Below are 24,100 nucleotides of genomic sequence, written 5' to 3'. Positions count from 1 at the left end.
AATTTATTGGTTATATATGTAGATTTGATTTGCATCATCCATGGATTTTATATTTGCAAATTCATGTACTTACTGAAATTTATTTGTGACCCCAGAATCAATACTCAACGTCACTTCTGCAGTTGTTCAGACTTACCCATATGCAGAGTGGTGGAAAATTTGAGTGGCCCAACCCATATTATTCCCAAAGAGGGCAAACATGGCAGTGACCTACCTTCTTATTTCAGCTCTCATCCTGTACACAGATGTCCTTTTTGCAGTCTAATGCCATGTTTTTCACACTTATGCGTTTTGTTGGTGAGGTCACTTTTTAAAATGGCCCCATACTAGTGCTATCTAGTGTTCTAAGCGCAAGAAGGCTGTGATGTGCCTTAGGGAGGAAATATGTGTGTTAGATAAGCTTTGTTCAGACATGAATTATAGTGCCATTGGCTATGAATTCAGTCTTAATGAATCAACAGTAAATATTAGATAAAGCATCTTAACATAAATACACAAAACAAAGTTATGTACTGATTGGATGACAAAAATGTCATCAGAGGCTCATAGGAACCTAGCCCTGTATTTCTCCTAGGAGCAATGCTCTGGTATTCCCTAATTCAGTGTTTGCAGTGACTTTAAAGAACATAACTACCACAAAATAGTAAGAATTGACTGAATATCTGAATGATATAGTTTGGTTTTGCCTGCTTTTGAGCCTAATAAAAATAGAATCGTAATATTTTTATGTTTTTTTCTTACTCCATACTAAAGATTTATCTGTGTGGCTGTAGCTGTTTGTTCATTTTTATTAATATATAATATTCTATGGTATAACTATACCACAATTAACTGTTCTATTGTTGATGGACATCTAGTTTGTTTCCAGCTTTTGGACATTATGAACAATGCAGCTCTGAGTATTCTTATATGTGTATCTTAGACATGCATGCCTGAACTTCTCTGTAGCATAGACCCAGAAGTGGTTGGCTCATAGTAGTAGATAATGACAAACTGTCTCCCTAGATTCTTGAGCCAATAATAGTGAGAGTTCCTGTTATTCCACAAGCCTGATGATGCTTGATACTGTCATCGGTATGGTTGGAACTTCAATTTCCTTTTGTCCTTTTATAGTTGGTCAAGTTCATAGTGAACTAGGGAGTCTGTTCATTTAGGCTATGGAAGCCTTCTAGTAATTTGTACTTTCAATGAATAAGGAATTCCTCTTTGTCTTTCTGCATGTGTGTGTGTGTGTGTGTGTGTGTACGCGCGTGTTCTCCTTAGGGAGATTGGAGTCTAGTAGGAAAAACTACTTACAAAGCAGCGCCTTTGTAATACTATAATACGGCAAGCTTTGGTCTGTGTCTAGTAACAAGAAGCTCTGAATTACTTTGAACTTCGGATGTTTTTTGTTTTTTTTTTCTTTCCACTCCTATATAAAGCTTAAGAGATGTGATTGCTGTTTTTGGCAAAAAAGGGGAATCTTTTCATATTTTAAAATTTTTGCCAGGAAACATTACCTGGAGCCAGAATAAGTGGAGGTCTTTCCAACTTGTCCTTCTCCTTCCGAGGAATGGAAGCCATTCGAGAAGCAATGCATGGGGTTTTCCTTTACCATGCAATCAAGGTATGGTAGAAGAACTCTTAGCCCTGCGGAAACCAGTTTTTACTTGGGGCAGGGGTTTTCAAAGTGTGGCATGCAGGCTAAGTCCGGCCTGCTGCCAGTTTCTGTAAATAAGATTTTATTGGGATAGAGCCACACCTATTCATTTGTATCTTGTCTGTGGCTGCTTTTATGCTGTAACTACAAAGTTGAGTAGCTGTGACAGAGGCTATGGCCTAAAATAGTTTCTCTCTGGCCCTTTACAGAGAAAAGTTTGCTGATCGCTGACTTAAGGTATCACTGTAAATTCTCATTTTTATTTGTATTGCCCTTAGTCTGGCATGGACATGGGGATAGTGAATGCTGGAAACCTCCCTGTGTATGATGATATCCATAAGGAACTTCTGCAGCTCTGTGAAGATCTCATCTGGAATAAAGACCCTGAGGCCACTGAGAAGCTCTTACGTTATGCCCAGGTAGAGAAACAAGTGTTCTAATGGATGGATTTTTCCTATCTTTGAATGTATTACTCACCTACAGTTAGTAGACCTTCATGGTGGAATAGAAGCAAATATCGAATCATATATTTGGATCACTGAAGATTTCTACAGAGAGTTGCAGAGATGGTGGTGTAGCTAGGGCAAAGAAGGGTAAACAGACCATGCCTAGGCTGCTTCCGTATTCTGAACTTAGGTTTCTTTAAATTTATTTTAAAATGTAAAATTAATTTTTCTTGTACCAAGTAACATATTAGTTCTAGAAAATTTACAAAATTCTGGTAAGCAAAGGAAGAAAATAAAAATCACTTGTAATCCTACCACCCAAAGTTAAACACTTGAGATTTTGTTATAACCTTTAAGTGATGGGAGTTTTTTTTTTCTTTTTGCAAAATGAATATGCATGCATAGGTACATATACATACATTTTTTACAAAAATAGAACTATACTCTAGTTGCTTTTATGGTAATATTTTTTTCTTAGCAGTGTACTGGGAACATATTTCCATTTTACTTGATATTTTTCTACCTCATTATTTAAAATAGCTGTTCTGGATTTTCTTGTGTGGCTATGTTAGTGTTACATGGTCCCCACTGTTCCATGTTTTGGTTTGTATACCTGTTTATGTTAGGATCTGGTCCATCTGTGGCAAAGTTCTGCAGTTCAAGGCTTAGGTCTGTGCACATTTGATGTGTAAAAAATGAGTATAATTATAGCTAATTCAAACACCAGCTTGTTTCTCATTTATATGTTGGGCGCAGTCCTAGGCACATGAAATATCTATCGTAGATGCTTCTTCTTAGAATTCAATTTAAGGAAAGTTGAGATCTTTACCTCAAAAGAACTTGCATTTTAATCTGTTTAAGACAATGATGGCAAAGGAAGATATTTTTCCCACAAAGCATGTTGAGAAAATGGTAGGATGCTTTTGTGTCTCTTGCCAACTTTGTTAATGTTTTCCATGTTAGAATCTGAATTTAGCTCTGATAGAACTGCCTACTTTGCCTCTTCCACAGAAGAGTAATAAAATGCTCTGGAAGAAGGATAGGACACTATGAGATTAACCACATCCTTGTTTTATCAGCCTTACTGGTAGTAAGACTTAGATTTCTGAAATTGCTTATGGAAGCCTTAGGCTCAACAAAGCTGAAAGGAGTTCAGACACTGTGCCAACGCTCACACGACCCTCCTCTCAGTTCCTTAAAAACATTTCCAGTTTCTCATGTAGACCCAGGACAGAATGTTTCATTTGGTTGTGGCAGATACAATCAAGTTCTACTTCTCAGCACATTACTTAAGAAACATTCCATAGATTTTTAATTTTTTTCCTATTGACCATTTCTGTTCACATAGGGTGCTTAGCCCTGTCTTATTCTTTGAACATTGAGACATGGGCGTTAAACACTATTCAGTTTTGAGTCATGGTCTATCTTCTACCTAGTAGGGGGTCCTTCATTAATAACTGTCAAAGAGTTCTGTTGAAGGCCAAAGGGGCATCATAGCCTCTGTTACCATGAAGTCATACTAGACAGTTCTTAATTAACCCATGAAATGCTGTGTTTTTATCTTTTCCCTGATCTATCCAGAGGAGGCAGCCCTCTCACTGAGGAAAGGGGCTCCTTATTTGTAAGACCGTTCCCATTTAAGGTTTTGTTGGCATTGTATTTTGTGCTAGGCATTCTTTTGGTCTGTACTCACTTTTAGCGTTTGTTTACTAGCTTTCATTTCTGTATGTCATGCTGAGCTGCCAAGAGGTTTTGCCCCTGGAGGCACTGTCAAAGTGAGGGAAATCTTAATAGCAATTGCAGGAGTTTAACAATTCATCATAGAATTCCTCATTCTTAATGTAACCACGAGAGCTTCTTATAAGCCACTGACCTCTCTGTCAGGGAGACTGTCTGCCTTCAAGGTGACTTCCGTTGCCATTAAGGGAATTAATAACCAAAACAGGTACCTCTAATAACTCTTGGGAGTCGCCAGCTCTGTAGCAATTCCTTAGGATGCGCTGAGTGCAAATGGAGCATGAAGAGCAGGAATATTATGAGGCAAATAAGAGTCAAGGGATTTTTTCTCTTTTATAAGAGAATGATCTCTTTCGGTTATTGCAAATGAAGAAGTCTGCACCCAGATTCCTGTCTGATATATTATTGAAACTAGTGGGAAGAGTATAGCTTCTGATCTTCCAAGGCTCTCTAATCTCACATTTGGGGAGGAATGGGATTTTTTTGAAAAACAATTTTCCTAATTTAGTTCAGACTGACCTGTGGTAAGTAAATTATTTTTGATAATAAAAATTTCCAGATACCATGTAATTTACATGGAGGATCTTTATTAAATGGTACCCTAATGGAGGCCAGGCCTCCTATGGAGTGGAAGGATTGGTGCTCTGGATAGGATGGCTGTGGAATGACCCGGGAGCTTGAGAATATTCTTGATACTTTCTGGGAAAGTTTTCTGTTCTTTGATTTGGCCTTGATCCCTCCCTTCACCATTTGAGCTCACATTCTTCCTTGGCTTTCTCTGCAGCAGTTTACTCCCTTTGATAACCTACACAACCGTGAAGCCCCTGTGAGGCAGAAGCAACTCTAGAGTGGGAAGAAGTAGTTTTTCTCATTAGCTTTGTACACGTACAGATACAAGGAGTAGCCAGATGAACATGACAATTGCTTGGTCAGTTTGCTTGGTAGCTTTCTATGTAAGCTTCCACAGTGTGCCTGGGTCTGGTCTTCCTTAGTATGTGAAAACTGTGTAGCACCTTGTTTGTGTATCATGGAGAACTCCTTATTGAATAACTACATGAATAGTGAGATGGGCCTCAGCATGCCATTGTGTATTTCTGAAATAACTGCTTTTAACTGTACTGTTTCGTTTTAAGTATTGCTTTCATGAGTCAAATTCATCAGGTTTGGAACATAGCTATCAGGTGGGATAGTTTTTAGACATCACAACCTCCAACACTTCAGTGAATTCTTTACTGCTGTTTGTGTCCTCTTTTGCCTCTGTCCATAATCATATATTTTTTGCCCCCTTCCCACCCCATAAGTCTGGTACATTGTGGTATTTTTCTGTGAACACACCAGTTCCTTTTTTCAAGAGTGTTTGGAACACACCGCCCTGTTTTTACACAGCAAAACTCCATCCCCCAGGTAGGAATTGTCTGATTGTGTGGCTAATAGAACAAATGGTATTTACAGGTATCAAGTGATGGGACTGTGAACATCAGAGGGACTTTTTCTTTTTTATTACTATCTCGTTCAGGTTTTTCAACTTATGAGAGTCCTTGTATTATTATTCCAGTTACCACTTTGGCCCTAAATCTTGGAGTTCTCCCCAATTCCTTCCTCCTCTCCTTCTTCTCCTTCTTCTTCTTCTTTCTTTCCTCTTTCTTTTTTTCTTTCTTCTTTCTTCTTCTTGTTCTTCTTCTTTCTTTTTTTTTCTTCTTCTATTATTATTATTATACTTTAAGTTCTGGGATACACATGCAGAATGTGCAGGTTTGTTACACAGGTATACACATGCTATGGTGGTTTGCTGCACCATCACCCCATCATCTATATTAGGTATTTCTCCTAATGCTATCCCTTCCCTAGCTTCCCAACCCCCCGACAGGCCCTGGTATGTGATGTTCCCCTCCCTGTGTCCATGTGTTCTCATTGTTCAACTCCCACTTATGAGTGAGAACATGCAGTGTTTCGTTTTCTGTTCCTGTGTTAGTTTGTTGAGTGTGATGGTTTCCAGCTTCATCCATGTCCCTGCAAAGGACATGAACTCATCCTTTTTTATGGCTTCATAGTATTCCATGGTGTATATGTGCCACATTTTCTTTATCCAGTCTATCATTGATGGGTATTTGGGTTGGTTTCAAGTCTTTGCTACTGTGAACAGTGCCGCAATAAACATATGTGTATGTATCTTTATAGTAGAATGATTTATAATCCTTTGGGTATATACCCAGTAATGGGGATTACTGGGTCAAATGGTATTTCTGGTTCTAGATCCTTGAGGAATCGCTGCACTGTCTTCCACAATGGTAGAACTAATTTACACTCCCATCAGCAGTGTAAAAGCATTCCTATTTCTCCACATCCTCTCCAGCATCTGTTGTTTCCTGACTTTTTATCGCCATTCTAACTGGCGTGATATGGTATCTCATTGTGCTTTTGATTTGCATTTCTCCCTCCTCTCCTTCTTAGTTATTGTCTATTAATACCTTTATATTTGTCCTTTCCTTTCCTCCTGTTACCACTACTGAGTCCAGGCCTTCATCAAGGACTATTAAAATATTCTCCCCATTTTGTGATTCCCTTAAAAATGTGACTTTGAATGTTAATCTGCAGCTTTAGAACTTTGAATAATGTCTCCCCCTTCTGCCCATGCAATTGCCTGGAAGGTTAAATTTAAACTCCACCGCATGGGTTTTTGGCCCTCTGTGTCTTGGCCTCTACCACCCTGGACAAACGTTACTCCAGCAAAATCAGTCTTTGTGTAGCATTAATTCATCCAGCTAATATTTACTAAAATGTCGCTTTGTGCCATTCATTTGACTGAACTTAGAGGATCTAACTAGTAAGAGAGATGTACCCCTACCCTCTGAGAGCCTACAGCTCAGTGATACATGCAAAAATGTATAGAGGTGATTGTCACCCAGCGCAGCAAGTGCTGTGAGAGGGGAAGTGCAGGACGCTAAGAGAAGCCTGAGGGAGATTCTGACCCCAAACTAGAGATGGTCAGGGAAAGCTTCCCAGGGGAAGTGATAGGTCAGGTGAGACTTGAGAGAAATAAAGGAGGTGGCCAGGCCAAGGTTTGGGGGTAGAGTGCAGTGCTGGTGGTCCCTGCCAGGGGAGAGATATTTGCATCTAGCCAGAGTCTGGCATGGTCATAGGTACTGCATAAATGTATGTCAGATGAACAAATGCGAAGGCCTGGTGGTGAAGAGATGATGGGGAGGGGAGCATAAGGAACAGAAGTGTTCTGGATGGCTGAAGCTTGTCGGGAATGGCAGAAGAGAAAGCCAGATCAGGTGTACTAGTCCATTCTCATGCTGCTGATAAAGACATACCCGAGACTGGGTCATTTATGAAGAAAAGGAGGTTTAATGGACTCACGGTTCCACGTGGCTGGGGAGGTCTCACAATCATAATGGAAGGTGAAAAGCACGTCTTACATGACAGCAGATAAGAGAGGGAACTTGTGCAGGGAAACTCCCCTTTATAAAACCATTAGATCTTGTGAGACTTATTCACTATCACAAGAACAGCACAGGAAAGACCCGTCTCCATGATTCAGTTACCTCCCACTGGGTCCCTCCCACGACGTGTGGGAATTGTGGGAGCTACAATTCAAGGTGAGATTTGGGTGGGGTCACAGCCAAACCATCTCATCAGGGCATTGGATGGCATGGTAAGGAATTGGTACCATGTCATGAAAGGAATAGGAAACTTACACAGAGATTTTTTTCACAGGGAGCAGTTGGATCAGATTTGCATTTTGGAAGCATCCTTTTGGCTACAGTGTGGAAGATGAATCAGAGACCAGAATGATTCTGGGCTGTGGAGACTACTTAGTTCTTGGGCTGTGAAAATGGAAGCAGGGTGGAGAGAAAAAGTTTTGAGGTGTAATCATTAGGATGAGGTGATTGATTGAATTTGAGTAGTGAATGGAGATTCAAAGGTGATACTTAGGTTTCCGGTTTGGCAGCTGGTACCGCCAGTTGAGGTGGAGAAAACAATAAAGTAATGCAGTTTATCAGGTGTGCCATGATCATTGCGCTTTTGTTCCTTTGCTGAATCTGCCCCTTCTCATCATTCAGCTTCTTTGAAACTTTTCTTTGCCACCTTAGCTTACGATAACCATTCCTTCCTCAAAATTCCTATGTACCTAGTCAGTATTATGTACTCATTCAGCCCTTGACATATACTCTCTTTCTTTCTTTACATATTTTCTACCTCTCTTATGACATGGCTGTCTTACTCTGTTTTCTTTGGCTCTAACGGAATACCAAAGACTGGGTAATTTATAAAGAAGTTTATTTAGCTCACAATTCTGGCAGCTGGAAAGTCCAAGAGTATGGCCTTGGCCCCTGGTGAGGGCCTTCTTGCTGTGTCATAACATGGCAGAGGGCATCTCATGTCAAGAGGGCAAGAGCAAGAGAGCCAGAGAGATAGCAAACCTGCTTCCATGGTAGCAACATTAATCCAGCCGTCATAAATTCGTTAATCCATTCATGGGGGCAGAGGGATTAGGTTTCCAACACAACTTTTGGAGGACACCTTCAAACCATAACAATGGCAGAGTCCTTGAGAGCATAGTCTGTGTCGTACACCTCCTAGTGTGCCCACCTTTGATGTCTGACTTAGCTTCATTATGGCCTCCCTGCATCTGTTTTTGGGTACTGGTGATCCTTGTTGAGAGCTTTGAAGGCTCATTGGGTTTGGAGTATAGCTTCTCTTACTGTCCTGGAAATTTTGTGTTGAGTTGTTATTTTTAGAAAAGAGGGAAAGGAAAGAATGGAATTTTACTCTGTCTCTACACTAACAGTTCAAACCCTAAAAGATTTCTCATTTTTCCCTCTCCTTCCCTCAAACATTCATTGAGATCTTATTTTATGCTGGACAGTCTACTAGGGGCTGGAAAAGTAAAAGAAGAATAAGACACAGGTTTTTTTGTTTGTTTGTTTTGCCATCAAACAGTTTGGTTAGTGATGAGTTGTATCCATTTCTTGGTTTCAATTTCAATTCAGACTCAAGGCACAGGAGGGAAGAAAGTCATTCAGACTGATGAGTGGAGAAGTGGCCCTGTCGAAGAACGCCTTGAGTATGCCCTTGTGAAGGTAAGTTACAGGGGCCTGAACTGGAGGGCTGGAGGCTCATCATGGCTGACTGATCCTGTTGTGGGCGGTGTGACAGTAGCTGGAGAAGGAGATGCCTAGACCACTGATTCTCAACCTGGGGAGGTCCCTCTTGCTGTCCCCCAGCTGCCCCCCCCCCCCCACCATAGCACATTTGACAGTATTCAGAGACATTTTTGATTGTCATAACTGTGCATGGGAGGTATTACTGGCATCCTATGGCCAGGGATGCTGCTAAACATCCTACAGTGCCCAGGACAGCCCCAAACCACAAAGAATATTCCTTCCCAAGTATTAGTAGTGCCGAGGCTGCGAATCCTGTCCTGGACCAAGTTGCTGGTCAGTTGGTCAGCAAGTCAGTTTCATAGTTGGAATTTTAGGCTTTAAGCAAGATCAGTAATCTCTTGGCTTCAGTTTCCTCATGTGTGAGTCTGGAGAATCTCAGAGTTTTGTTTTGGTTTTTTTTTTTTTGGCTCTGGAGTTTAACATTTAACTCTTTCACCTTTTGAGATTCACATATTTCAGTTTGTGGAGCTAGTTGGCCAATCCAAGGATCATTGAACTGGGGACCTTGGAGGAGTGGGGCTTGTCATTGAAGGGTGGATAAGTCAATGGAGGCTTCATGGATTTGAACTTCATTTAAGGGCCCCATCCAGTGTCATTTCTCCCCAGCCCTACAGCATTACAGTGAGAAAACTTACTGATTTCTCCACAGGTATTTATTAATGTATAATCTGGTAAAACACTAAGATACAAAATGTATTTTATGCATTTGAACTTATTAGTCCTTCTCTATTAGCACATTTTACTGAGGTATATTTTAAAGCATTTTTTAATTGGCATATAAAATTGTATGTATTTACTGCATACAACATTCTGTTTTGGAAGTGTATGAGGTATTTACTTTGTTTGTATCAATAAAGCCAGCTAAGCACTTTATCTCAATCCTCAAAATAAACATATGAGATACTATTGTAATATTCTAATTGAGGAAACTGAGGCTTACTGAATTGCCTAAATTAGTGATAGGAAGCCAGATTGAATCCATGCACTCTGATTCTGGAACCTGTGCTGTTAAGCATTTTCATGATGGCTCTGTGGAGGTAAGGCAGTTTTTTTAGGTGATTTTTTTTTCTTTCTTTCTTTCTTTTTTTTTTTGTCTTTTTTAGGGCATTGAAAAACATATTATTGAGGATACTGAGGAAGCCAGGTTAAACCAAAAAAAATATCCCCGACCTCTCAATATAATTGAAGGACCCCTGATGAATGGAATGAAAATTGTTGGTGATCTTTTTGGAGCTGGAAAAATGTTTCTACCTCAGGTTAGCAAAATATGGGGAGAAATTTTCACAGTTGCATCTTTTCTTTGTCATTTAATAAATGGCGATTTGGGATATATTTCTCAGGTTTTAATTTGGACAAGAGTTCAATGGTATTGGCTAGTCATTCCTTCTCTAAATATGTTTAGGAGTCATGTCTGGAAGAATCCATCTTCAGAGTGGTGTGGATGTTGGAAATCTGAAAATTCTTAGCATCATAATCTATCATAATCCTTATGTTCTAATTTTTGTATCACCTCTTACCCCCAATGCCTATCTCTCCCCTCCAAAAGTAAAGTAAAACCCAAGATAAATGTAGAGTTACTAACATTAAGACTTGATTTGACCAGGCACTGTTCATCTGTAAGGATGCATATTTTGAGACAAATGTTACTGTTTTAAATGACGGTACATTAAGTGGTTTGTTTAAAGTAAAACCAGAACTCTTACTTTGATTTACAGCAGCTGCTAACCACATCAGTTAACACATACTTGTTGAGCATGTAGGTTAGTGGCTGTGCGGCATTTGAGAAACTAAAAGGCCCTCATCTTGCCTTAATGTAAGACTGGATTTTAAGTGAATTTTAAAGCTGGGGATTGAGAAGAGAAGGCTGGGAATGAGCTCATGGTGGAGAAGCTTTGGTCCTGAAGGATACATAGAACTCTTGGATAAAAGATAGAGGGCCTCCTAGACAGAGAAAAAAAAAACAAGCCAAAGTTCAGAAGACAGAAATTGCAACATTTGACTTCCAGCGTTGTTTTCCTTCTGCTGTACCTTATTATTCACTAGCTTTCCCTCTGGGGAGCTTATCCTTTGTTCTGCCTACTGTCAGAAGACTCCTGTGTAGCTGTCCTGAAGTCAAAGCATGCATTCCTAATGTGTGCCCAAATTTCACAAGTGGCCACAGTTGTTCCTGTGGTTTGGGAAAGATACCTGATCTATGCTTTTTTTCTCAGGTTATAAAGTCAGCCCGGGTTATGAAGAAGGCTGTTGGCCACCTTATCCCTTTCATGGAAAAAGAAAGAGAAGAAACCAGAGTGCTTAACGGCACAGTAGAAGAAGAGGCAAGTCATTTTGTTCAGGCCTATGGGCCTTAAGTGAGTTGACCTGGAAGACTTGAGGTGGTGGTAGGGGCCTAAGCAGTCAGGGTTGGCTGTGTTCGTTATTGAGGATAAAATAGAGAAATGATCCCACATCTCTCCCTTTTTTAACCGAGTATCAGAATACTCTGGGACTTTCTTTTGAATGTAGCTTTATAACATTTTTAATATAGATACAATTTTTCAATCAAAACCCATGTTTTCAAGACAAAGCCAGTTCATTCATTTGTGCCTTCATTACCTGATCATTTACGAAGCTGCTGTGATGTGCCAAGTACTGTGCCAGGCACTGCTCACTCAAAGGTCTGTCCCCGCCCTTGAGGTCATTGAGTCATGCCTGTTTTTAGAAAACTCTTAACTGAATAGTCTTTCTGCTGGTGATGTCCTTGGCACCACTTCTGGATTCAATTTAATTCTTGTTGGCTGCACCACCAGAGTAAATCATTAAGCTTTTTGACCTTGTTTAGCTCCCTGTGAAGCTCAGACAGCTTTGGCCCCTAGGATTCTGAATTTTTAAATTGATCTGTTTGTGAATGGCTCAGACAAACACAGAGTTTATAAAAATCCTTCTTGTTTTGCTTTTTTTCTTTTTTGGGGGGAGTAGTGGGGGATGCTAACTGTGCATAGAACAACAGTGCTGAGGAAAGATACTCATGTGCCCTCTGCCTGGGCTATTGTGGTTTTTCAGATTCAGATGGGACATACACATACAGTTAACCTGTTCCTTCCCCTCTCCCCTGCCTCTCCCTTAATTGCTAACAGTAAACATTTGTCAAATAGGTTCCCCCGCACCCAGAGTTAAGGATGTGGTCTTCAGCTATGGTGCTATTTTGTGTGTGAACATCAACTATTCTTTGAAAGGATGGGACCTCCTGATCTTGGCTGAAGCCCCTTGGGCTAGCCCATTAGGTGGGCCTCCTTTGAACTGTTTGGGCTTCGGTTTCCAGGTCTGTCTTTGAGGTGCTCTTGGTTGTATTGAAGTGCTTTCTGTGCTGGCCGTTGCCTGGCTCTGGAGAACTAGGTGTTCCACCCTAAACAACCCTGCCTTGCTGAGCTGCTTGGCTTCCTTTCCAGGACCCTTACCAGGGCACCATCGTGCTGGCCACTGTTAAAGGCGACGTGCACGACATAGGCAAGAACATAGTTGGAGTAGTCCTTGGCTGCAATAATTTCCGGTAAGTTAGGACCTCACCTCTTTCAACCCCTTTTCCATTTAAAAACGAAAGCTTTTTAACAGAATAATTCTTCAATGGGTGGGAAGAGTAGGGCATGGCAGTGGATGTTAGAGGTTATTTTTTATTTCTTTTTGCTTACTGTGTTTTTGAATTTTCTACGTGAACACAGCATTTCAAATGAAATAAGTTAGTAATTATCCGTGTTCAGAAACGACATAAAGAATAGTAAAAGCTATTCAAGTGGGGTGGAAACCGTCCAGAGGATTCCTGGGGTTGGATGTTGGGACAGAAGTGCTAATAGCCGGAATATCAGGCTCCTTCCCATGGCCAGTGGTGTTCATCATATCCTCTTCTTCCTTTCAGTAAACTCAGATTTTAGAACCGAGATCTTATGAGACCTTGGCTAAACAGTTTTACAGGAAGGCCTTCTCTGTACAAGTCTCAGTTGGCTTTGCTTAGAGCCAGGACCATGTGTTCTTGGTGATTAAGCTAGATTTTGGAATGTTGTATACAAGTAAAACCCCTTTCTATCTTATTATAATTAATAAATATTCATAAAATCATTTGCATGTGAGAGCTGATGACCTGTAGTAAGTATGTGTTTCGCTTAGATTTGAACATATTCTTTGTAATGAAAAGCCTGATGGAAATAATGCTTTCCCATATCCATGTCCAGCCAACAGTCCTTTTGAGTCATAGACTTCTTTCCAATGTGCTGTTTTCTTTAGATAGAGAAGAAAATTGACTGGAGCTATCCCTGTACTCCTCAGTTCTCTTCTTTGCTGTCAAGTAACAATTACCTGCTAAGCTCTGTCCCTGCTGTCAACATTTTTATCCATCTCTGCCTTCAAGGCTAATTAAATGCAGCTAAGAACCTTTCAGGAAGGCTGGAGACAGAGAAGCAGTGTCAGGAAGGCATTTTTTTTTTTCCCTCTGACTGTCTTCACAAGCATTTCTATTTACCTGCTCACTTACTGTCTAAAGACTTAGCGTTCTCTCCTAGTCCTAGAAACGAGGAATACTATTTCTATCCATGTACTTACTATTTTTTAAAGAGATAAATTTATTGAAGATAGATAGTTGTAATGAAATTTTACCTATATAATAAATATTTGGATAAGGTGTTCGCTTCCTAAAGTCTACAAAGCATTTCTGCTATAGGCTTACCTTTGCAAACCTGAGGTTGTTGGTTCCTGTTTGCATTCATCACAATCAGTTAAAATTCACTTCAGTTAATGTTTATAGATCATCTTCTACATACCAGGCATTATACTAGAGACACCAACATGATTTAGTTGACTTTTCTCCTTGAAAAAGTTGACTGTTTCTCAGGCTAAATAGCCAGGTACATGTTCAGCCTTAATGGGACAAGAACCATTGAAGAAAGTGACTTGTAGGTAAACTTCCTAAAAGTGATTCTTGAGATATCATTGTCATGTGCTTTATCATCATTTATTTTGATCAGTGGATTCTTAGCTGAGAGTATTATACTAGCAATGTTTATTTCTCCAGTAAAGACATTTTAAGAAGCCAGGGAACATTGTGGCATTTCTCCAGGGTGCTACTGGAACTGAATGTCAGCAGTTGTGAAGACTGTGTATTAAGCCTGAGGCTTTCCTGCAACAAACCCAGTTGCTATATGTTGGGCACTGAGGGTTTGCTTATCTTTGCTAATAAGTCTAACTGGAGAAACACTTTCTGATGAAACGTTACTTTCATTTTACAAAAACAAGTGAATGTGCAAACTTCATGTCAAACACTCCTTTGGCTTGTGTGTGATAACACATAGACTCTTCCATTGGTGAGTTTAATTTTATGGTGTCAGCTAGTAGACAAGTGTCCCTGGAGATTGTCTTATGGAATAATGTGTACTTTTACTGTCAGTACCAGGCTAGTATGCTTGAAGGAATTACCCAGCCTAGTGAGTGAGTCTAGCAACCTATCCAGTATCTAATCCTTTTCTTTCCTGGCTTTTTATCATTGTTGCAGTGAATCTCAAAAATGATAACAGTGTTTTTTCTTTGTGGGGATAAAAGAAATAAAGAGGGCTAAAACTGACAGTTCTGTTTAGAGAGAAAATGTATTTTTTAAATGGGGAAGATATGATGCAATAGAATTGCAAATTTGAGGATTTGAATAGAACTAAGGATGTATTCACCAAGAATCTACTATTACCTACCATTTGTTTACCACTTCCCAATTTATACAGTTCTTTAGTATCACTGATTTTTTTTTCTTTGTCACCTTTTTGTTGTTGTGGTTTTGGTTCCTTTCCTTTCTTTTCTTTCATCCTTCCTTTTGATGGTTTTGATCCTACTACCCTGCCTGTTACTGTATTTCTCCTTTTATAGATGAGAAAACTTAGGCTTAGAGAACTTGAGAGATTTCATCATAGTCACATGGCTAGCAAGTGTCAAGCCACATTCAGGGCTTTTGGTTCCAAAAGCTGGGACTTCGTAATATGTCACCTTACTTTACAATATTTTTTTTGACTTGAGTTGTAAACAAGTATAATGTCTAATATTAACACAGGCATACCTTGTTTTATTGTACCTCACTTTATTGAGCTTTGCAGTTACAGCATTTTGTAAAAATTTGAGTTTTGTGGCAATCCTGCATAGAACATGTGTCTTGATGGCATTTTTCCAATAGCATGTGCTCATTTCACGTCTCTGTGTCACATTTTCCTAATTCTCACAATATTTCAAACCTTATTATATCTGTTATGATGATCTGTGATCAGTGATCAGTGTTACTATTTTAATTGTTTTGGGGTATCATGAACCACACCCATAGAAGATGGCAAACTTAATCCATAAATATATATATTTTGACTGTTCCACTAACCAGCCATTCCCCATCTCTCTCCCTTTCCTCGGGCCTCCATAGTCCCTGAGACACAACAATATTGAAATTAGGCCAGTTAATAACTCTGTAATGGCCTTGTAGTCCTCTAAGTGTTTAAGTGAAAAGAAGAGTCACACACCTCGACATTAAGTCAAAAGTTAGACATGATTAAGTTTAGTGAGGAAGGCATGTCAAAAACTGAAATAGGCTGAAAACTAGGCCTCTTGCACCAAATAGCACAGTTTATGCAAAAGAAAAGTTCTTAAAGGGAATCTAAAATGCTCCTCCAGTGAATACACAAATGATAGGAAAGCAAAACAGCCCCACTGCTGTTATGAGGAAAGTTTGAGTGGTCTGGATAGAAGATTAAACCAGCCACAGTATTCCCTTAAACCAGAGTTTCACCCAGAGCAGTTTGGCATTGCTGGAGCAATAACAAATTGAAGAGAGCTCCAACCGTCTTCAATTTTGTGAAGGCTGAGAGAGGTGAAGAAGCTGCAGAAGAAAAGTTTGAAGCTAACAGAGGTTGGTTCATGAGGTTTAAGGAAAGAAGCTGTCTCCTAACATAATGGTACAAGGTGAAGTGCAGGTGCTGATGGAGAAGCTGCAGCAAGTTTTCCAGATCTAGCTGACATCACTGAGGAAAGTGGCTATGCTAACCAATAGGTTTTCAGTATAGATGAAATAGCCTTCTGTTGGAAGTAGGTGCCATCCAGGACTTTCATAGCTAGAGGGGAGAAGTGAATGTCTGGCTTCAAAACTTCAAAGGACAGGCTGACTCTCTTGTGGAGGGGCTAACACAGCTGATGACTATCAGTTGAAGCCAGTGCGCATTTGCCATTCTGAAAATTCTAGGGCTTTAAGAATTATGTTAAATCTACTCTGTCTGTGCTCTATAAATGGAATGACAAAGCCTGGATGAGAGCACATCTGTTTACAGCATGGGTTTACTGAATATTTTAAGCCTACCGTTAAGACCTACTGCTCAGTAAAAAAGATTCCTTTGAAAATATTACTCCTCATTGACAGTGCACCTGGTCACAAGAATTCTGATAGAGATATACAAGGAGATGAATATTGTTTTCATGCCTGCTAACACAACATCCATTCTGCAGCCTGTGAATCAAGGAGGAATTTTGACTTTCAAGTCTTACATTTTGTAAGGCTGTAGCTGCCATAGATAGTGATGGATCTGGGCAAAGTAAATCAAAAAACCTTCTGTAAAGGATTCACCATTCTAGATGCCATTAAGAACATTTGTAATTCATGGGAGGATGTCAAAATATCAACATTAACAGGAGCTTGGAAGAAGTTGATTCCAACTCTCATAGATGACTTTGAGGGATTCAAGACTTCAGTGGAGGAAGTAACTGCTGATGTGGTAGAAATAGCAAGAGTAAACCAGAATTAAAAGTGGAGCCTGAAGATGGGAATGAATTGCTACAATCTCGTAATACAACTTCAACAGATGAGGAATTGCTTCTTATGGCTGAGCAAGGCTGAGCAAAGAAAGTAGTTTCTTGAGATGGCTATGAATAGTGTTGAAATAACAACAGAGGATTTAGAATAAACAGCACGTAAACTTAGGTGATAAAGCAGGGGGCAAGGTTTGAGATGATTGGCCTACAATTTTGAAAGAAGTTCTGTGAGTAAAACGCTATCAAACAGCATCACATGCTGCAGAGAAATCTTTTGTGAAAGTTAGATTCAATTGGTGTGGGGAACTTCACTGTCGTCTTATTTTGAGAAATTGCCACGGCCACCCCAAACTTCTGCAGCCACCACTCTAATCAGTCAGCAGCCATGAACATCAAGTCAAGACCCTCTACCAGCAAAAAGGTTACAACTCACTGAAGACCCAGATGATCGTTAGCATTTTTTTTTAGCAATAAGTATTTTTAAATTAAGGTATGTATACCTTGTTCTTTTAGACATAATACTATTGCACACGTAATAGAGTACAGTATAGTGTGAACATAACTTTTATATGCATTGAGAAACCAAAAAATTCACATGACTCACTTTATTGAGATACTTTATTATAATGGTCTAGAGTTGAACCTATAGCATCTCTGAGTTATGTCTGTATTCTAAATTCCCCTCAAGAAATAATGTAGAATATTTGGAAATATTTTTGATTAATTCCATTGAGGTTAATTTTACATATACTCTGTAATAGTAACTAGGAAAAGACAAAAGAGGACATTTTCCATTACAGATAATGCACAGTGTTTAATTATGTAAGAAAAATATGCTATTTCATGATACATTTTAAAGTTATACATCATACATCTAATGTTTTTAAACATGGGTCTGATAACCAGTGGTTCTTAATATAACTGTCTAGTATACGTAAAAGAGCAGTATATGGCTGAGCATGAAAATAATTCCAAACTGTATAATGTTGGAACGTTCAGCTGAGTGAGGAACATGACTGTACCTAAGTCAAAGATATAGTAATGCAGTCTCTCCTGAGCACTTCACATGCTGATAATTATTTAGAGGCTTTGGATCCATTCTTTGAAGGAGAGATCAACAATTTGTTTATTTTTTTAAAAAGTAATGGAAATGGCAACAGACCCCACTGGCACTACTTAAGTACAGGTTGGAAACCATGGCTGGACTGCAGACTGGATGGAAACACATGCCATCTTGTGGTGGCATGTGTGAATTGCAGGAGCAGCAGATAGGCTGCCACCTTAGTTAACTGAGAAATAAAGGGTAAAATGACAGCAAGTATCAGGTACCTTAAAAGGATGCAGATGCAGTTTTATTTTCCTTTTTAAATTTCTTCTGGAGACGAAAAGGACTTTTTGTCTTATATTACAGTATTTTTGAAATTCTGTGTATTCTTAAATAGTATGAGATGCCTTTGCTAAAACATTCAGTGCAACTTTTTTTTTTTTTCCTGGATTAGTATCCAAATTAAATGCTTGCTCTCATAGCTCTATTCTAAGCACTTAAAAAAAGAGTTTTTTTGTAGAGACAAAGTCTCGCTAATGTTGCCCAGGCTGGACTCAAACCCCTGGCCTCAAGTGATCCTGCCTTGGCCTCTTAAAGCACTGGGTTTACAGGCATGAGCCTCCATACCCAACCTCTCTTCTGAGCACTTTAAAACAAATACTGTAAAATCAATAACTTCCGTAACATTCATTTTTATTCTCTTTAGCCTCCCATGTGGCGAAATACAGGAATGTGTATAGGGAGAGGCTTACAGACATAGGGTATGGCTCAAAATGACAAAGGGAAACTGAGGGAGAGTCAAGGAAGATGGGGTTATGTGTAGGGGTAAAACAGGAGGTTGTGGTAGAGGTGAGAGGGAATGGAGAGGGATGGTGGGAAGAATGGTAGCAGGCACAGAGGGCAGGCTGGATCTGACCTGTGCCCTCTTCTCCGACTTCACATACCCTGGGATTCCTAGCTAGTTCAGGACTCTGGGCCCTCATAGTGCTGGTCTCTGCCTAGACTTCCCTGTTTCCTTCAGCTAATACCCAGTTAATTTTTCAAAATCCATTTCAGACTTCCCCCTAGGATGCTTCTGCTTGTCACCCATCTTGGGCTTTCCATACATAGTGCACTGTAAATGCTTTCATTGTAGTACTTGCCACACCATATTCTAATTCAGAGCTTGCCAACAGTTTCTCAACTCAGATGTGCCAGGAAACCCATTCTCTTTCCTGCTGGAGAGTGGAACTGGGCCTCTGTCCTACATGGGTTGACCAGGGCTGTGAGCAACTTCCTTTGTGCATCCCAGTACCATAAGTGTCATTTCAGTGTGTGGAAATAGTGAGAATTGCCCTCTAATCAATAGTACATTCGACTATTTCCCCAGCAAGACGACTTTGAAGGCAGGCTAATTAGCTGGAAATTGAACTTGTCACCCAGGCCTCTGGCTCAGTGTTCTTGGTCGTTTTCTTACCTCACTGATCTGTGGTTATGATTCTCTCCTGCTGATCTCTCCTTCTGGGAGTGGTCTTTAAACACAGAAATGTTCTGGGGCTCAGCCCTTGGACCTCTTCTCTGTCTTCACTGTCTAGGTGTGTGTTTCTCAAACTGTAATGTACCTTCTTGTCACCTGGGGATTTTGTTAAAAGTCAGATTCTGATTAGGGTAAGTCTGGACTGGAGGTTCTGCATTTCCGACAAACTCTCAGATAGGGCTGGTGCTGCTGGTACAGGAGCACACCTGGAGTAACAAGGCCTGGGGTGGGCTGAAGTCGTCTCATTCGTTTTGTGACTTCAGTATCATCTGATGTACTGACAAGTCCCAAATTGTATCTCCACTGTGGATCTCTCCCCCAGACTTTATAGACTTACATATCCAGTGGACTCCCTGACAGCTCCATTTGGATATCTAAAGAAATCTCAAATTTAATATTTTGAAAACTGAACTAATTGCCACCATTTTGTGAACACCTCCCCAGCTCTCCCCTATTTCAAGAAATAGCAACTTCATTTTTCTTGCTGCTCAAACCGAAACTCTTGCGTCATCCTCTCGTCGGATAACCCGCATGTAACCCATCAGTTCTCCTCACAGTATTTCCAGGATCTGACCGCTTCTCACTACCTACACTGCTTCTTGTCTGGATTTTTGCAGCAGCCTAACCAGTCTCTCTGCTTCTCTACCCCGGATTTGTTTCAGTCCCAAGTAAATCTGTTAAATCTAAGTCAGATTTCTTATTCCACTGTTCAGACCCTCCAGTGATTTCTCTCTTCGCTCAGTAAAACTCAGAGCCCTTGTAGTGGTCTGCAAGGCCCTTGTGTAGTGGGTATAATCTGGAAGCTTCCCGGACCCCACCCCTGGTCAGTTAAATCACAGTCTCTGGAAAATGGAGTCCAAGCTTCAGGTTGTTTGATTTTGAAAAGGCTCCCCTGGTGATTCTGATGCGAAGTCTACACAGGCTCTGGCCTTTTCCTCCTCTGAACTTATCACCCACAACTCTATCCTTCTCCATTTCTGTTCCAGCCACAACAATCTCCTTACTCTTCCTTAAACATGGCAAGCATCCACATAAGACGTTCCTGAGAGAAACACTGCTGAAACAAGAAAAAGCAGTGACAGCAAGATGATTCTTGCCATCATACTGATACGTTTTAGTTGAATTTTAAAACATATACAATGTTAAAAAAAAAATCAGCTGTGAAATGTATGCCTTTTTGTCTTGATTTAAAAGCAGTATGCTATTTTTCCTAGTTTTATATGTGACAGTCTATGCTTAGTCATTGTTTAACAAAAGATCCAGGTACTAGACTTTCTTCAATATGTTAAAAAGAAAAAAAAAAAAAGCATGTGGTACCATCTCACTCCTGCTATAACCTGCAGTGGTTATACATCATTAACACCTCCAGCGTGCATTTGCTACTGGGTTAGTGCCAACAAAGCTGAATACACTTACCATTGATTTGAAGTTGTCTTACTTTTTACTGAAGATTCCATATGTCATAGTTTTTTTTAAACTTTTTTTTAAAAAGTAATATGAGTACAAGCTAAAAATCCAGTGGTATGAAAGGGCATATAGTGAGAAGCCAGTCCCCTTCCTGCCCCAGCGTTCAGCACCCATTGTTACCAGCCAGTATGTCATGTTGTAGTCTTAAGCATTCTTTTTTGTTCTTGTTATTTAAACGTTTTTGCCTATTTAATTTTAAGAATTGTTGATGAAATGAAATAAGTAAAAATGCATGCGTAAGTTTTTCAACATCTTTTAACAAATAGAAGAAGATTAAATTATCAAAATGACATTAAGGTACTCTGTAAATTTAAAATAGAAGTAATTCCTAGAACATTTTCCAGGGCAGACATTCCTGTTTCCTCTGAGTTCCAGGAAGCTCTCTCCTCCATGAATTGAAATTTGTCTGGCACTATTCCGTTCTCTGAGAGTGTGCTCCAGGCTTCCTCTGCCCCAGCGCCTGTTCTCCTGTGTGCCCATCTAGAGTCTGCCTTTCCTTTCAGTCTTGCCCTCTTGCCCTTGGTGACCTGCACCCTGAATCACTCTCCTTCTTTTTCTTGCGTTAAGTAATCAGAGTTCCCTGACAGCTCTTCGTGTGCAGGACCTGACCTCTTTCTCATGATCTTCCCCATTGGCTTCCAAGTTCAACAGGTCTTTATTGAGGAACTTCCCTAGCCCTTTTTATTGGCCTAAATAGATAAGATAATGGATTTTGGAGTGAGATACTGATTCAGATCCCAACTCTGCCTCTAATTAGTTGTGTGACTAGACAGATTGCTTAATTTCTCTGGGCCGCTTCTCATTAAAATGAGACCCATAGTAGTGCTTTCATGATAGAGTTACTATGAGGGTTAAATGAGATCATTTATGCAGGCCGGGCACTGTGACTCAAGCCTATAATCCTAGCACTTTGGGAAGCCGAGGTGGGAGGATCACTTGAGCCCAGGAGTTTGAGACCAGTCTGGGCAACATAGGGAAACACTATCTACAAAAACTGTAAAAATTAGCTGGGTTTAGTGGGGCATGCCTGTGGTCCCAGCTACTCTGGAGGCTGAGGCAGGAGGTCAAGGCTGCAGTGAGCCGTAATCACGCCACTGCACTCCAGCCTGGGTGACAGAATGAGACCCTGTCTCAAAAACAACAGCAAAAGAGATTGCTTATGCAAAAAGCTGAGCACAGTGTCTTTCAACAGATGAATGGATAAGCAAAACATGTTATCTCCATACAGTGGAATATTTTTTGGCCTTAAAAAAGACTGAACTTCTGACATGCCTCAAAACATGGTTGGACTTTGAAGGCACTGTGCTAAGTGAAGTTTAGCCAAACACAAAAGGATGAATACTGTATTATTCTACTTATGCGAAATATCTAGATAAGGCAAATTCATAGAGAAAGAAAGTAGAGTAGAGGTTACCAGGGGATGGAGTGGAGAGGGTGGGAGAGAAGAAGGGGTAGTTATTGCTAAATGGTTACAGTGTTTCTGCTCTGGGTGATAAAATAAGTTTGGACGTAAATAGTGATGATGGTTGCTCAACATTGTAACTGAAATTCATGCTACTGGATTGTACATTGAAAAATGGTTAAAATGGAAAAGTATATATTATGTATATTTCACCACAATTAAAAAAAATAACATACCAGAAACCATTGAATTGCACACTTGAAATGGGTGAATTGTATGGTATGTGAATGATGAGTCGGTAAAGCTGCTTAAAAGCGAGCTTAGCATAGTGCCTGGCGTATATGTAGTAAGTACTGAATAAATGGTAGTTGTGGTGGTAATCCTCAATATTTAGTGAGCATTTCAACTTGATTCTCGTTTACATTAGAGCAGTATTTAATGGTTGAAATAAAAATGTTCGTTTCAGTTTTGTCTCTAATGGGCTTTCATTAATTTTCTCATGTCTCATTTCTGTGCCTCAGAGTTATTGATTTAGGAGTCATGACTCCATGTGATAAGATACTGAAAGCTGCTCTTGACCACAAAGCAGGTACTGTGCAACTGTACTTTGGGCATTTCTCTAAATGTCATATCCCCAGGTGTCTGTCATTTCCCTAGTTGTCTGTCAGTGAATAGTGATGCCCCGTGAGGGTTCTGTGGGACATACAATCAAGTGCCAGCTCCTGCACCAGGTTGCTTTCATTGCCATTTCTAATGGGGTTGAGAGACGAGAATGAGTAACTATGGAACCGAGTCCTGGAGATGGGGAATGGGGACAGACTTCTTAGAACAGTTGTATTAGGTTTTTTTTCTGTATGTAGTCATTTTTATATTTCTTCTCACACTGTGATATATTCAAGTCTGGGAAATCATGAGCTAAATATACCTTCTATTGCATTGTTTCCTAAAACTATGGCAAGTAATTATTGCAACCTTAAGTTATAAATCTTATTTACTACCAAAAGCAAACAATAGATTGAAATTCCCCAGTCGGAAAAGATGTCTTAGAATTAGAAACTGGGGATGGGCGCGGTGGCTCACACCTGTAATCCCGGCATTTTGGGAGGCTGAGGCAGGCGGATCATTTGAGGTCAGAAGTTTGAGACCAGCCTGGCCAACGTGGTGAAACCCTGTCTCTACTAAAAATACAAAAATTAGCCAAGCTTGGTGGTGGGCACCTGTAATCGCAGCTACTCAGGAGGGGCAGGAGAATCGCTTGAACCCAGGAGGCAAAGGTTGCAGTGAGCCGAGATCGCGCCACTACACTCCAACTTGGGCAACAGAATGAGACTCCATCTCAAAAAAAAAAAAAAGAATTAGGAATTGGGAATTCATGTTAGGTCTTTTGGTCTTCATTACAAAGTTTTTAAAATGGATCTTCATCCTTTCCCTTTTTCTTTCATCTTCCTCACTGTCCTTTTTGTCCTTTTTTTTTTTTAAAAAAATAATAGATATAATTGGCCTGTCAGGACTCATCACTCCTTCCCTGGATGAAATGATTTTTGTTGCCAAGGAAATGGAGAGATTAGCTATAAGGATTCCATTGTTGATTGGAGGAGCAACCACTTCAAAGTAAGTTATACTAATGAGCTTTGTCCTCACTTCAAATTTTCTTATATGCCAGTGTTTGAAACAGTGGTAAACCTGTGTTGTTTTGGATTTTCCCTTATGTTTAGTACATTGACTTTTTGTTATATAAACACAAACATTTTCTGGTGTTCACTTGGGTGAGAGCCAGAATACTTTCAGAGCATGCTATAGAAAACTTTTTTGTGATTCCTATTCTTTGCTTTTTCTTGGATTTCTTTGGCTTGCAATAATCTTTTTCTTAACACTCTCACTGG

General features: G+C 39.9%; 1 protein-coding gene across 7 annotated transcripts in view; it reads left to right on the top strand.

Moving 5' to 3' along the window:
• MTR (5-methyltetrahydrofolate-homocysteine methyltransferase) overlaps nucleotides 1–24,100 on the top strand; it is a 106,086-nt gene that overhangs the window by 56,150 nt on the left and 25,836 nt on the right. For all 7 annotated transcript variants that reach the window (XM_514294.9, XM_063790354.1, XM_009441716.5 and 4 more), the window contains 8 exons: nucleotides 1,490–1,606; nucleotides 1,918–2,058; nucleotides 8,820–8,909; nucleotides 10,097–10,249; nucleotides 11,204–11,311; nucleotides 12,422–12,522; nucleotides 22,739–22,806; nucleotides 23,708–23,828. In XM_514294.9, the coding sequence (XP_514294.2) occupies nucleotides 1,490–1,606; nucleotides 1,918–2,058; nucleotides 8,820–8,909; nucleotides 10,097–10,249; nucleotides 11,204–11,311; nucleotides 12,422–12,522; nucleotides 22,739–22,806; nucleotides 23,708–23,828 (899 nt within the window). The remainder of the gene's footprint in view (nucleotides 1–1,489; nucleotides 1,607–1,917; nucleotides 2,059–8,819; nucleotides 8,910–10,096; nucleotides 10,250–11,203; nucleotides 11,312–12,421; nucleotides 12,523–22,738; nucleotides 22,807–23,707; nucleotides 23,829–24,100) is intronic.

The sequence above is a fragment of the Pan troglodytes genome, chromosome 1 (assembly GCF_028858775.2).
Source record: "Pan troglodytes isolate AG18354 chromosome 1, NHGRI_mPanTro3-v2.0_pri, whole genome shotgun sequence".
NCBI classification, from domain to species: Eukaryota; Metazoa; Chordata; class Mammalia; order Primates; family Hominidae; genus Pan; species Pan troglodytes.
Note: the sequence above shows the minus strand (reverse complement) of the source record. Positions and strands in the feature narration are given on the sequence as shown.